Consider the following 15,441-nt stretch of genomic DNA (forward strand, 5'->3'; position numbering starts at 1 on the left):
GCCTTAATTCATATCTGAGATTTGGTGGTGTCCTTCATTCACTGTGTTATTTGAGCTCAAATTATGTGGAAGAATTTATAAGTATAAGTTCTCCACTACTGTTTTGTTCTTACTTATCAGCACAGGCATGAAAATGTGAAAAGTGTCCCCATACATATATCACAAGTTTGGACTTCAATATCAGTTAAGGAAGCCTTGGCCAGAAACCTATCTGACAATAAAATCTAAACTGGTCTCTCAGTCACTGATACAGTATACGGGGTGCAGGGAGGGAGAATTAATACCTGAATCTGCCTGCCTCGCTGGGGTTTGAATTATTAGGCAAGTTTTGAGCTATCTAATTGCTTAATTATTCATTAAGTTCATTTGTTCTATATCTGTTAGCCTCTTGAAGGAACAGTGAACTGATGAACTGGGCAGTATGATGAACTGCTGTTCAGAATGGTCAGACGCATCCTAGCGTCAAAGAAGCAGAATTGGCAAATTGCACGTGTATCATCAGGCTATATAAGACCCAGCTAGCATCTACAAAGGAAACTCAAGCAGCCACTGATACCATATTTAAGGGAGGACTCACCAAAACACAGTTAGATTTGTCTGTCACTGTGATGTTTGGATTGTGTGGAATATTTTGAACTATCTAATTATTCTAGAGCAATTTTTGCTTCTCATGTATCCTATTGCCAGCTTCCATGACAAAATTCTCCTGCAATGTGATCATCCCCTCAACATTTGATCCTTTTATCAGGTTGCAGGTCTGCTGACGGACAGAATTAAGAATTCCTTGGGTAGTCTCAGAATTGAGAAAAACTGAGCAGTACAGAATTAATCAGAGCCACCAAAAGCATTCGTAAACACTGATGAAAGGTGTTGAAGCAGGAGTTCAGAAATCTGAACAGCATTTGGATTGCCTACAGCAGTCTCCACCAAGTGTCTCTAATGAGCGTGACAACCCACTATTCCTCAACATATTTAAAATCTTGCATCCAGGGGACAGAAATCCAAAGCTACAGTCCCCATATAGGACTGAGAAGAGAAAAACAGAAGACAGTCATCACAACAATTCTTGGACAGAAGTAAAGAATGTCAATTGCTCACCACCTTCTTACCCTGAAAACCACTTAAAATTTCTCTCAATTAAAGTCTGTTTTGATCTTTCATAATTATATAACTATCTTCATCAACGAACATTTGGTCAGCAATCATACTAATGTACTGGTATTGTAAGATCAACAATATTTTCTAGGCTCAACCATCAAATATGATAAACGTGATTTAATAACAAGGATACTTTTTCATTTATTTTCAATCCGATTGCCTTTCTCATAAGATTTTGTAAACTTACTGGAAATAGCAATGTTTCACTGGAAGGGCCCATCAATGAGTGTAGCTGACAGCCTTGAGTGCTCCGTTCTGAATGCTGGCATCTTAGTGAGCAAGGATCAAGAGGATGGTGAAGGAGCAAGTGTACTACCATCCCAGAAGCAGGCATCACTTAAGGCTGGTGTTCATCACTTCCACTGATTAATGGGAGAGTAGATTGCTGAAGAACAATGACTCTTGCAAAGTGCTGAATGTTTTCTGTTCATTAATCGGCACAAGATGAACCAAGTCTAATGCAGACTGACTGAGCTTGTCCCAAAGCTACAATGACTGCAGTCATCTACTGCAGTGGAATGACTTCAATGGAAGTTTCTGACTTATTAAGGTAGACTGTCAGGTGCAGAGATCACACACATTGGAAAGAAACTTCTCTACTTCCTCAACAATGATCCTGAAACTACTTAGCAGGTTTCTGAGTTTTGGTATGTATGCTTCAAAAAACTGTTTTTTTTCAAGGCTTGACCCAAGTCCTAAATTCAGCAGAGCTGGGAGAGGACCTCATTCTTCAGGGTTGTCCTCACCAGCAGATCATGCTGTTACATATTACTATGTTTTTCTATCTCATGTACAGTAGACCCTTCTAGTAGCTTTCTAACTCCAAAGAATGCTAGTAGGGTACTGGACAGCCTGACTGTGCGTCTTCAGAATTTGCTCCTCTGAAGAATCTTCTGCAGGAAGCTATTCCTCCTAACCAGGACCTAAACAAAAGAGAAAAATGTCAAGAATGATGACAACTCTGAAATTTTCAGGTGTCAATCTTCAAAATGCAATTTGAATTTGTTGAATATATCCTGAAATCAATGAGCAGTTGCAATTACATTGCAGACCAACTGCTCATGTGAGCCGTCAGCCATGCCTTCTGCGATGTTCAAGGCCTTACCTTTGTCAGTAATCTCTGGAGTTTCTCGTTCCACTTAAGTGCCAGTTACAATAAATAGGTTCTCCTCCCTGGTCGTGGTCTCTTCTTTGACATTATGTGCTGCAGAAGCAATTTGTGTCAGCTGCTAAGTGTCCACTGAGTAGGTAACAAAAGGTGCACACGTTCATGGATAAGAATTGGGAGAAGATGGAATGAGGATTGAGAGGGTGATGGTGAAAAGAGCAACAATACAGAACTTGAAGAATCCTGGGAGGATGTGTTAGTTGTGTAGTGCAGGGATGCAGGAGAATGACATTGTGCCTATAGCTAGAAAAGGAATATATTAGAAAGGTGGAGTAAGAAAGAAAGGAATATTGGCTAATGACATTAAGAGAAATGAAGAGGTTTACTGACATTTGTTCCTCCTGTGAGTTTTTTTGAATCTTTTCCTACACTGATACCAGGTCCTGGGGTGATGCCATTACAACTGACCCTTTACAGCAACTTGCTGCTATGGCATACATAGTAGTTGGGGATAACCTCTCAAGAGCTGAGGAACATTAATTCCTTCTTTTCACTTGCCACCATAAATTTCAGATAGGCATGAAACCTAGCTCAAGCCTGTGACACCATGAAGCTGTCATTCCATATGTGGAAAGAAATTTTATATCAGGGACTAACTTTTTTTTGCTAAGTTTATCCCCATTCTATATAAGGCTAGACTTCCTGAAATTGTGCTTGGCAAAGTAAGAGATAGAGAGGTCTGTTTCCTAATCAACTCCTCATAATGCTCAGATGTGAAGGTCCTGATGAGTTCACACTCACCAGACTTGGAATATCTAACAATCAAGTGCCTACCTGCCACAGATCTTCACTTAATCTACCCTGACAACAGGCTACATCCCAGCCCAGGTGGACCTGAAGCCTGTACTAAGTGAACTCCACTCTGTGATCCACAGCCTCAATATGGTGTACAAGGGCCCATTCATCATAGCTGGTGACTTCAACCAGGCCATCTTCAAGAGCGTGCTACCAAAATTCTATCAGCATGTCTCCTGTACCTTCAGGGCCCAAATGCCCTCAACCATTGCTACTTAATCAATAAAGATGCCTACTGATACATCTGCTTCCCGGACTTCAGTAAATCAAGCCACCAGCTTGTGCTCCATCTCCCTGCATACAAACAGAAACTAAAGTGGAGAGTCCAATACAGAATATCATTCAGTGCTGTTCTGAGGAAATAGATGAGCTTTTATAAGACTGTTTTGAGTTAGTACACTGGTCCCTATTTAAGATCTCAGCAGACAATCTGAATGAGGATGTCACCAAAGTTAAAGACTTCAGCAGCAAGTGTGTAGAGGCATGCTTACCAAAGAGATCAATCTGAGTGTTCCTCAGATGGAACAGCCAAGAGATCAACATCCTTCTGAAGTCCAGATCTGCAGCATTCAAATCGGGTGACCTTATCAGGGATGCCAAGAGGCAATACCAATTCACAATAGTGTCCCAGACCAGCTATCAATTGTGGCATGACAAAGCTTGCACTTTGTAATGAGCTACGAACCAAAATCAGATAGCATCACTGACAAGAATGCATCCTTCTAAAATGAGTTCAATATATTCTATGCACATTTTGAACAGAAGGTTAACACCTACAGCTTCTGATGCACTGTATCCACAGTCACTATTGCAGATGTCAGTTTTCCTGAGACTGAAGGCCTGGATGGAATCCCTGATCACATTCTTAAATTCTGCATGGAGTATCTGCAGAGGTTGTTTACCTCTTCCTACTTCAATTAGAGATTTCCACATCTTTAAGACCACTACCAACCCACTGCCAAAGAAAAATAAGGCAAGACACCTTAAAGACTACTGCGCAGTGGCTCTGACATCAAGCAACTCGCCTGCCACTGAAACTTGCCCAAGGCTGGTGACATTTCCATGGCCCTACACTTATCTCAGGAACATCTGGATAACAATGACGCCTCCATCAGGCTCCTGTTTATTGACTGTAACTCCGACTTCAACACCATAATTCCAAACAAAATCATTCCCAAAATCTTGACCTAGGACTCAGCACATTCCCACTCCAACTAGATCATTCACTTCGTGACCAAAAGACCACAATCAACAAGGATAGGCAGCAACATCATCCACAATTATTCTCAGCAGTGGTGTCCTACAACACTACATCTTCAGCCTCTCACTTTACTGACAGCTGTGTAGCCAGATCCTGATCTAAATCCAACCACAAGTTTGCAGATGACACCCCCATAGTGGGCCAGATCTTAAATAACAAGATAGGAAGGAGAAACAGAGCCTAGTCACATGGTGTCAAGACAACCACCTTTCCTTCAATGTCAGTAAAACAAAAGAGCTGGTCATTGATTTCAGGAAGTGGGGCAGAGTATGGTGCTGAGGTGGAGGTGATTGAGAGCTTCAAGTTCTTTGCTAAAAATATCACCAATAACTTGTCCTGGTTCAACCATGGCCAAGAAAGCTCACCAGAAGCTCTACTTCCTCAGAAAGCTCAGTAGACTCAGCATATCCCTGTTAACTCTTACCAATTTTCAAGGTGCACAATGGAAAGCATACTATCTGGATGCATCACATCTTGGTATGGCAACTCTATCCTGCTGTTAAAAGACTCTTGAATGGGCCTCTTGTACAATAAAGATGAACTCACAGTCTGTCTCAGTCTTTGCACCTTATTGTCTATTTGCAAAGCACTTTCTCTGTAACTGTAATGCTATATTCTGCATTCTGATCTTGCTTTTCCCTTTGTACTACCTTGGTGTATTATGTTTTGAAATGCTCTGTATGGATAGCATGCAAAACATTTTTTTTCATTGATTGTTGGTACATGCGACAATAATAAACCAATTAAAATGTGCAGGGTACTCATTTCCCAACACAATTATCTGAACTGCTCATCAATCATACTAAAACAATGCTCTGGTTTTAACGTCATCTCGGTCTTGCACTTTTTTCCCCCTGAACTTACATAAGGAAAGAAGATTGTAGAAGATAAAAGTTTGAAGATTTAGACCAATATACTTGATTCCATTCCTGATCTTTAGATACAACTTTACTTCTTTGCTAATTAACAACTGTTTGAAAATCTGCAGATGCTGGAAAGCTAGAGTACTGCACACAAAGAGCTGGAGAAACAATGGCAGCATCTATGGAGGAGAATAAAGAGTCAACTTTTCAGGATTGTTCAATTTCCGTTTCTTGCTCAATCAATTAATTTGTGCCATGCTAGCAACTAACTCACACCTACAATGGATACGTAGGAAATGATCATCTTTTTAACATTTTAGTAGATTTAATTTAGAATTTGACATTTCCATGTTCAGAACTAGCTATTCTTAATTATGAAGCATCTTGCAGCTTACAATTCTAAAGTTTGTGGTAGAATCAAAGAATGGGAGGTGAAGAGTTACTATAGGGCCAAATGGTTCTTGAATATCATGTATATATTAAGACTATAAATTAGTTAATTTAAATGGAAATCTTGTTTTATATTGTTCATATCAATTAAACTCTATGTTTTAAAATTTTATCCCCTTTTTTTTCTACACTGTAATGTAAAAGAAGTCAGTAATAAAATAAAAAGTGAACAACAAGACTCACCAGTAATAATCATCAAAAGACTGCCAGGGACAGTAAATGTTTCCACAGGTCTCATAATGATGTAAATTTCTTAATTATCTTTTTTGATAAGCAACTTTTATCACGTTTTTGCTATTTCTTCCTTTTTAATACATTGATTTTATCTTTCATGATTTAATCATTAAAAATACTTTACACTATATTATGGATTACACTCAGCTGTTTTCCTGCTGGAAGTATAGAAGGCATACAGGAGATTATGGGTTGAACTGGCCAGTATTTTGACCTTCAGTATCTTGCTACTCAAAGCAAACGATCATTAACAATTGGCAGCCAAAATAACAGAAGGCCAATGTAATTTTAAAATGTGACTCATCTTGAAAGATATCTAAGAAATTGATAATACAGTACAGTGGAATCTGGTTAATTGAGACACATCAGGACCGGTACGTTTTGGCCCAATTAAGTGTCTGCCCTACTCAGCCAAAGTTTCATGGAAATGGTTAAATAGATATAAAAAGAGACAAACTACTGTTTAACTGAGTAACACACTATATATTTAAATGCAGTACAGAACAAATTTGAACATTATCAATACAATACAGTACTATAAAACTGTGTATTAGTTCATAATAGTTATCAGTGGAGGAATTCATCCAGTGTACGCTGCCATGTTCTTTTGATTGATGGTAATGAACAAAATCAGCACAGACACCTAGTGAAGATAACGGACTGCCCTCATACAATGCATTCCACGATTGCATCTTCCAAATCTTCATTTTCATTGTAAGTTTCGAGATGATTGTCGATACCTTCAAATCCTTTGTAGTCCCTAACTTGAAGTAGTGAAATTGTTTCATTTTCACTGTCCAGGCCTAAATACTTGAAACTACAATGAGTAAACAGTCCTGCAGTGTCTTACAGCTTATTTGTCGCCAACTATCAGTGATAAAAATCACTCTTTTTAAAACACAAGTACATGCAGCTGTTGAAATTTAAAACCTGTTTGCTCTAAATGTGGTATAGTGTCTAATGGGCATGCAGGTGCACAGCACTGACACTAGCTAGAAACTGTTCAGCAACAGTGTCTCATCCCAATGAAACGGCATAGTGTCCCACATAAACAAAGGGTATTCAGATATTTACTCAGTTACTTTCTGTTCCTCAAGAGTTGTTCCAAATAAGCAGCTGCTCCAATTAACTGATAGCCCAATTAACCGGAATCCACTGTATTGCAAATAACTGATAAAAAAGGAAGGTCATACTCTTTCATCTAACCTTCTTCCTTCTAGCAATTAAATATCTGAAGTTCTGGTAACTGGGATTCAAAATAAAGTTTGCTTATAAAAATGCAGAGTAATACCTAATAGAAAATATTTAACACTCCAAAGCATAGACCTGATATGGCATTTATGTTTTGCTTAGGATGTGCCAGATAAAAATTGTTGAAACATTCCTAAACCACACATGCGGTTTAAAGGAAAAGTCTATGATTTTTCTTTAAAAGCAGAGCAGAAATCATATTCATTCTTGGCTAAATTTGATTAATTTCGGGGGACCTCTAACAATTGTTTTACCATCCACCATGGAAGCTGGTGACTGTGAAAATTTCACAAAGAAAAACCTTAATGAGAACAGAAAAATAAAATCCTAAAATTTCTACTCCTTTGGCAGTAAATGTACAACTTTTGATGACATCTGTTAACTTGAAAGTTTTGTCAAGTTCTTGCATTTCACCAGTGATGGTACAGGATGGCATAGCATTTTTCTCTCATAAATTTTTGGTACAGGTTGCAGGCATCTACTGAAACTCTTTCCCAATGTGTATTTGTGAATTCAAGCAGTGGATAATCTAGGGAATAACAAATCTTTCCAGAATTAGAAACCCCATGCTTCAACCACTATCTATCCAGAAAAAGTTAACAACCATATTACAGTGAACCAGGGACTCAGTTACCACAGAAACAAGAATTTCAGCTCAAATTTAAGGCATGCATTTTATTTAGTTTAGATGTGCCTGATAACATACAATATTGTGGCATCATAATATTACAAGATGGTGCTGCAAACTGGTATAATAATGTCACAATATTCTGCACTGATAGAGAACACCATGACTTAAATGATTAAATAAGGCAAAATAAAAACACAATTGTAATGGAGTGCTAGCACTTAGTGTTTAAATGGTAAATTTAATCCATCTACTACTTATATTTTTGAAACCACAGATCTTTCCTTTAAATTAGATATTTTGAACTGAAGCCAATTTAAATACCTATTAAATGTGAATGTTCTTGTAAAGAGAATATTTCTTACCAAAATGATTCAGTCTCCACATTCAGCAATATCTGTTTAATAGAACAATTGGATCAAGGGAGGGGCATGCTCGCCAAAGAGCTGTTTCCATAAGGAGGCTTGTGTTGTACCATCTTTAACAAAAATGCCTTATCAGGTTTATTTTATTGTTTTGACATTACCAGTACAATATATATGTCCAAAATGCTCAATGTTTTACCAATAACCCACCCAAATACAAAAAAAGGTCATCTTGCAAAACAGAAGTGTATATTTTTGGCCAGACACATACCTGCCAGCATTTCAAATTTACAGAGAATCTCATGAGCAGGATGGGAGAAAAAAGACTTAAGATCTGAGTTTCAGTGAGATGCAGATATGTTGAGAGACACAAAATAAAATATTTATCCCAGTCATATAGGAATCAAATTACAGATTCTTAATGATCTCGCTTAAAAGTGATGGTGTTTCTAACGTACTGAATTTGCTACCTAGGGAAACACAAGATGAGATGTAATTATTGCATATTTTGGTACCTCATAACACTACTCTTTAATATGCAGCTATTGCAGCTCTTGGAATATTGTAATAAAGACTTTACCCTGCAAATCCATGAAGTTTAGTGCTTGTACAGTACGGCGGGCAGGAAAATCTAGGACTAGATTATCGCTGGCACTGGAAGGTATGTAGCAGTATATGACACATAAAAACAACAGACCAATTTACATAAACATATTTTTACCTTCATGGAAAGCCTAAGTCCCTGTTATCTGAATCATGAATATATTTACATACACAACAGGAGCAACTGATTTGATTGTGACAATTCAATTAATGTAATATTTAAAAAAAAATAAGATTTGGTTAGAAGAGGTAGTTGCCAATCCCACTGGGGGAGTGGTACAGTTTATACACATGATTACACTTCGTCTAGATTTGAACTCAAAACACCAGCGAACTATAGTACTACACCAGCTTTGATTTGGGAAACAAATTAACTAATAAAAAAGAATTTTGTTTTTTGGAACCCCTTCTCTATCTACGTTGGGCTACAGCAATATACACAATGTCAGTATAATTGCAGTGTGAAAGAGAGCAGCCAGCTACCGTAAATTTAATGATGTACAATATCGCAATATCTCATAATCCCTAGCAAATAATTCAAACATGTATATATATATATATAAGCACACTTTACATATTAAATTTTTCTCCTACATTTGTTGTTTTGCTTGTTTCTCCAAGCTGGCTTGAGGGAAATGTGTAGTGATATCTGTGGATGTGGACTGCAGGCGAGTCCCAGGCTGAAGCTGGGAGAGTAGGCTGTACCTGTGACACTGTGATACCACATTTCTTTGCCAGTTCCTCTTTGGCTTCCTCACTAGGGTAGGGATTACTCAGGTGAGAGTAGAAATACTCGTTCAGGACTTCTGTAGCCTGCTTGCTGAAGTTACGTCGTTTTCGCCTTTGAAGTGAAACAAACAAAGGTTTCAAAATTGTTGGTTTACTGTGGGTCTCAAGCATTTAACCTTTTTTTCACTGTACTAAACCAATCATATCTTAATCTGCCATTTGTTTTCTTCAACTTGTAAATTATCAATGTTATACTATCCATTTACACTGTTACAAATCAAAGTATTTTACGTTAGAGGTCCTGAAGCCTGTCATCACTGTGTCACTTCTTTGAAGTAGCTGTCTAATTCATTTCACTTGCCTATATATAATTCTCTTTTAAAGTTATTTTTGAATCTGCTTCATGTAATCCATTGATAAAATATATATTTTTGACAGGGTAGAAGATAATCCCAAGGAGTCCTTGGGAAAGAAGAGAGAATAGGTCTCTTAAAAACTATTGGGGAAGTCTACGTGTGGGGCCACAGGAGATGGATGAGGTATATAATTGTCTATTTTTCCCTGAAGTTTACTAAGCAGAATATTATGGATGCCAAAGAGATAAGGGTAATAAGTAGCAAGACTTGAATCATATGCCTATTATGAAGAAGGCAGTATTTGCAACTTTTAAGTGTATTAAGCAGGGCCTGACCAAGTGTAACCCTAGATCTTACAAAAGGCCATGGAAGGAACAGTGAGGCCCTTGTGGAAATATTTGTTTCATTGTTAACTACTAGTTATGTTCCAAAAGACTGGAACTAATGTGTCCCAATGTTCAAGAAGGGTATTGAGGGCAAACCAGGGAACTAGACATTGGTGAGCTTCACTTCAATTGTAGGGTAGTTCCTTGATGGAATTCTGAAGATAAGATCCAGCATCACTTGATATTCAAAGCCTGATCAGGAAATCAGCACAGTTTTGTGTGTGGGAGGTCATATCTGACTAATCAAGTTTTTCGTGAGGCAACTAAGGGGATAGATGAAGGTAGGACAGTAGTTATTGTCTATATTTTACTTAGTAACGTCTCTGCCTACGTGGCAGCTCGATCTGGAATGTTAGCTCGCATGTGATTCAGGGGAGTTAGTAAGGTAGATTCCGAATTGGCTTAGTAGGATGCAGAGAGTGATGGTTAAAGGTTAATTCTCTGACTGGAGACCAAGTGACTAGCGGTGTACCCACAGTGCAATGTTCACAGTACATTGAAAGCAGTTGTGCAATGTCCTTTTCACTTGTGCATGTGAAGAGGGTATTTAGCATCATGACCTTAAACAGTCAGGGCACTGAGTTCAGGAGTACGGATATTGTCACGGATATTATGTTGCAGTTTTATAAACTGTTAGTGAGGCTGTACTTGGAGTATTGTATACAGTTTTGGTCATCCTGATATAGGAAAACATTGTCAAGTTCAAGAGAGTACAGATTAGATGTACGAGGATGCCGCCTGTACTAGAGGGCTTGAGATATGGGGAGAGGATGGCCATCCTGTATCTTTATTCCCTAGAATGCAGGTGAAGAGTGACCTCACAAAAGTGAGGAGTATGGATTAGGTGAATGGTTGTAGTCTTTTCCCTAGGGTTGGGAAGTCCAAAACTGGAGGGCACCAATACAGGATAAAAGGGGAAAGATTTTAAAGAGAACTGAGAGGAGACTTTCTTACACACAGCGTAGTGAGTAATCTGGAATGAACTCGCAAAGTAAGTGGCTGAGGGCAGTTCAAATGCAACACTTAAGAGGTATAATGAGAGGAGAGGCTTGGGGGGTTATGGGCCAAACACAGGCAACTGGGACTCATAGAGAGGATGCTATGGTCAACATGGAACAGTTGGGCCAAAGGGTGTGTTGCCATGCTGTATCACTATGACTCTAGTGCTGACAAGATAATAAAAACCCGTTGCACCGAAGTTACTTCTCTTATCTGACCTTTGTTTTTTACCAATGACTTTTCCTCTCTAACCTCAAGTTTTTGTTCCTTTGTAGTTGTATTGTTGTTATTGGACACCACTGGAAAAGCAGGTGCTTTCTATAACTAAATACGTAAGAAAAGGTAAAGCCATTGCCTAGTATCTCTGCCAAAAGCTTGACTCCCTGACCACCATTCACAACCAAGGAAATTTTCAACTGCTGACCAAGTTACTACACACACCTTGGTGGTGTGCTGTACACGGACTAAGCTTTCATTCACTTATTTAATCCATCTCCAGCAAAAGCTACGGTACTATGCAAAGGTCTTGGGCAGCTAGGGTGTCTAAGACCTTTACACAGTACTGTATTTGTCAATGTGGAGCAGAAAGAAAGTTTGTAAACCTGGCGGAAACAAAGGATGTTGGGAATGGCGAGGGTGGAGTGTCGCGGGAGGGGTGTGGGAAAGGAGGCAGAGAAGGACTACTAGGGGTGGGAGCAACGGGAAGGGCCAGTGCGGGTGCAGACACGCGCAGCCCTGAGACACTAGGCAAGGTCATTTGATTCCCCAAACAATTAGTTTATTGATCATTACACAATGTCTCTCTAGTGATTCTTGCTCCCTCCCTTCTCCCTGCCTCTTTTCCTATGATTCCCCGCGCCCCTCGCTCCCCGCCCCCCCGGGCCCCTTCTACTCTCAGTCCACAACAGAGACCCATATCAGAACAGCTTTATCAATACTCACATATATTATGAAATTAATTTTTTTTGGCAGCAGTGTGGTGTAGTACATAAAATTACTTTAGTATTGTGCAAATACCTTAAGCATCCTAGAGCTGTATATGTGTCTAAGAATTTTGCACTACTGTATTTTCACTTCTGCGACAACGTCCTGATCTTTTACATTTCATGTCATCAAATCTCTCCTGACTATTCTGGGCATTGAAATAATTTCCCAGCTATCTGTCTGTTCTCTACTTTGACAAAATACTTATGCACATCTAAAATATATTTTAAATCAATTTCAATTTATCTGTGAGGTTTATATGGGTTCCCACTCTCCTCATCATACATGACTCCCATTTCTTAACATTACTACTTCACCTGGCCATTCTTGACTTGAATTCTTAAGGTTAACTAAAATAAAGAGATTTCGAATGATGGAGAATAGATGCAGATGGAATTTGGTGAGGACCTTTTTCACTCAAGAGAGATGTGAGTATCTGTAATACACTGCCTGAGAGAGTGACAGAAGCAAAGCTGTCGACAGCACTTAAGGAGTGTTCTCGACATACAAGGATACAAGCCAATTTCTGGAAGATATATGGATTAATACAGATTGATGTCCACTGGTCAGCGTCGACCTGGTGAGTCTAATGACCTATTTCCATTTGTTATGAATTTATTTATATTATAAGTCTCTCCACGTAACTAAAGTCCTTCATTCCAAGCAACATCTTAATGAAGACATAAGAGATTGCAGATGCTGAAAATTGGAGCAACAAACAGTCTGCTGGAGGAACTCAGCATGTCAAGCAATACCTTTGTGAATTTCCTCTGCACTCTCATCTTCTGTGTGGCAGCCAGAAATGCATATAATGCTCTGTGCATGGTCTAACCAATTTTATGTAGAGTTGCAGTATCTAGTATATGCTTTCTAAGATAAGGGGACCAAAACTATGCAGAGTTCACCATTTCTGGCATCACTAATATCATGTACAATTGTAACAATACTTCTCTATTTCTGAACTCCAATCCTCTTGCAATAAAAAATATACCATTTGCATCTGTGAGCACTTCGTGCAGTAGTCTAACATTTTTTAAGCTTCATGCACAACACCTAATCACTCATTTGTCATCTCCCTGCCTTTTGGTTCTTCCTGTCAAAGCGCATGAACACATAGTTTCTCACATTAAACTCACTGGATAAGTTTTTATCCACTCTTTCAACCCATCTATACCCTGCTGCAGAGTACAAATACTGTCTTTGCAGCATGCCATTTCAACTGTTCTCAAGTCATTGGTTACCTTATACTCTGCTCCCTTCCTCTAAGTTATTAATACAGATAGCAGTCTTTCTCCCAGGGTAGAAGTGCTATATAGTTATAGGTTTAAGGTGAGAAGAGGACCATTTAAAGGAGATTTGCACTAGGTTGGATTGAGATAATGGTTAGCTCTAGCATTTTGGGCCAAGTGGTCTTTTCCTTAGCTATCTTATTCTACAGTATGTATAAACACGAAGTGATCCTTGGGGCACTCTACTAACTACATAATTCCAGCCTGAAGAAAAACCAGTCATTTTGATTCACTGTAACACTTAAAGAAGCAAGGCATAGTAAGATATAGTCCTAATGCAGGCAAATGGGATTAGTGTAGATGGTCAAAAAGGTCAGCATGGAGATAGTGGGCTGAAAGGCCCATTTCTGTGCTGTGCAAATGTATGTTTCTGTGGAAATCCATCTTGATATCCCACTAATTAGGCCCCATTATGTTAAAGGGAACTTAGTATAGATGGGTACTTAATGGTTGGGATGGCTATGGTGAGCTAAACGGCTTGTTTTCCTGTTGTATGATTCTATTGCTGTTTATAAAGTCCAGTATCCCCTATGATTTTCTAAGCATCTTCTTGCCCTACCACTTTCTATTATTACAATCCTTCTCCATGGATTGTCACCTTGTCGCGGTGCAGAGGCTTGTGTGGTCCTGAGATCCCGAGAGCGATGCCGTCTTGCTCCTGGTAGGGTCACCCATGGCGGTAAGGTCGAGGGTGAGGTCCCTGACAAAGTACAATCCAACCAAGACCTCAACGGTGGAACAGGCAGATGAAGTTACCTCGAACTCAACGGCTGTAAAGGCGGATGAAGGCTGCAACAAATCCATCAGCTCCAGTCGTCGTGGTTTCTATGCCATTGGAATCAGTTGGTTGATTTGTGAAGTATCGTGTGCTTCTTGGAGTGCAACATCAAGTACACGTTAAACAAATACACGCACTGGCGTCTTCGTTCTGTGGGCCACTTCTTCAAGTCTTTCGGCAATCGGGGAAGGGTGACAGGAGCAGGCAATGTGATGGCTGGAAGCTCCTAGTCAAGAACCGGCACGAAAGTGGTGAATACTTGAGTCAGTCGCTCAACTTTTGGACAGAAGCAGGAAAGTTGTTCGGCAGCAGTATTCACATCTGAGCAGCCCTATTTAGGATCCACTCTGCTCACCCTGAACTGGGAAGGGGCTAGAAAAGGTGCCCTAAAAACAGTCTGCTTCATCCCATCCCGTCTGGAAAGCTGTGTCCAGTGGGATCACCATCATGCGGTCAAAAAATATCGAGAAGTGAAACTATGAAATTTGGAACCTGGAATATATGAACTCTGATGGATAACCCAAACTCAGAGCAACCAGAGAGGAGAACTGCCTTTGTTGCCCGGGAACTCCAAAAATTCAACTTTGACATTGTTGCTCTGAGTGAGACCCGCAGACCTGGAGAAGGGCAACTAAAGGAAGAGCAAGATCAATACACCTTTTTGTGGAAAAGACTTGATCCTAAACAACCAAGGATCCATGGAGTAGGTTTTGCCATCTGAAACAGCCTACTTCAGAAGCTGACAGAGCAACCACTGGGAATCAACGAACGTCTCATGACTCTGAGAATCCAACTTGTCAAGAAACAACACGCTACCATCATCAGCACCTATGCTCCAACTCTGGATGCTGAAGATGAAGTAAAGATGAACTTCTACGCCCAACTTGACCACTTCCTTTCCTCTGTTCCCAACAACGACAAGATCATTCTCTTGGGAGACTTCAGTGCCAGAGTCGGGGAAGATCAGGCTCTGGACTGGAATAATAAGCAAGGAAGGAGTTGGCAAGGTCAACGCCTATGGAACACTCCTCTTCACCAAATGTGCTGAACACAACTTGGTGATTACAAACACCCTATTTTGCCAGAAAAACAGGCACAAAGTCTCCTGGCAGCATCCACGCTCCAAACACTGGCACCTCATCGA

General features: G+C 39.6%; 1 protein-coding gene across 5 annotated transcripts in view; it reads right to left on the reverse strand.

Moving 5' to 3' along the window:
- pbx4 (pre-B-cell leukemia transcription factor 4) overlaps positions 1-15,441 on the reverse strand; it is a 430,967-nt gene that overhangs the window by 59,141 nt on the left and 356,385 nt on the right. For 4 of the 5 annotated variants that reach the window (XM_063035752.1, XM_063035754.1, XM_063035749.1 and 1 more), the window contains one exon: positions 9,371-9,617. In XM_063035752.1, coding sequence (XP_062891822.1) covers positions 9,371-9,617 — 247 coding nt within the window. The remainder of the gene's footprint in view (positions 1-9,370; positions 9,618-15,441) is intronic. The other variant, XM_063035750.1, reaches the window with a different exon arrangement.

The sequence above is a fragment of the Mobula hypostoma genome, chromosome 29, assembly GCF_963921235.1.
Source record: "Mobula hypostoma chromosome 29, sMobHyp1.1, whole genome shotgun sequence".
Lineage (NCBI taxonomy): Eukaryota > Metazoa > Chordata > Chondrichthyes > Myliobatiformes > Myliobatidae > Mobula > Mobula hypostoma.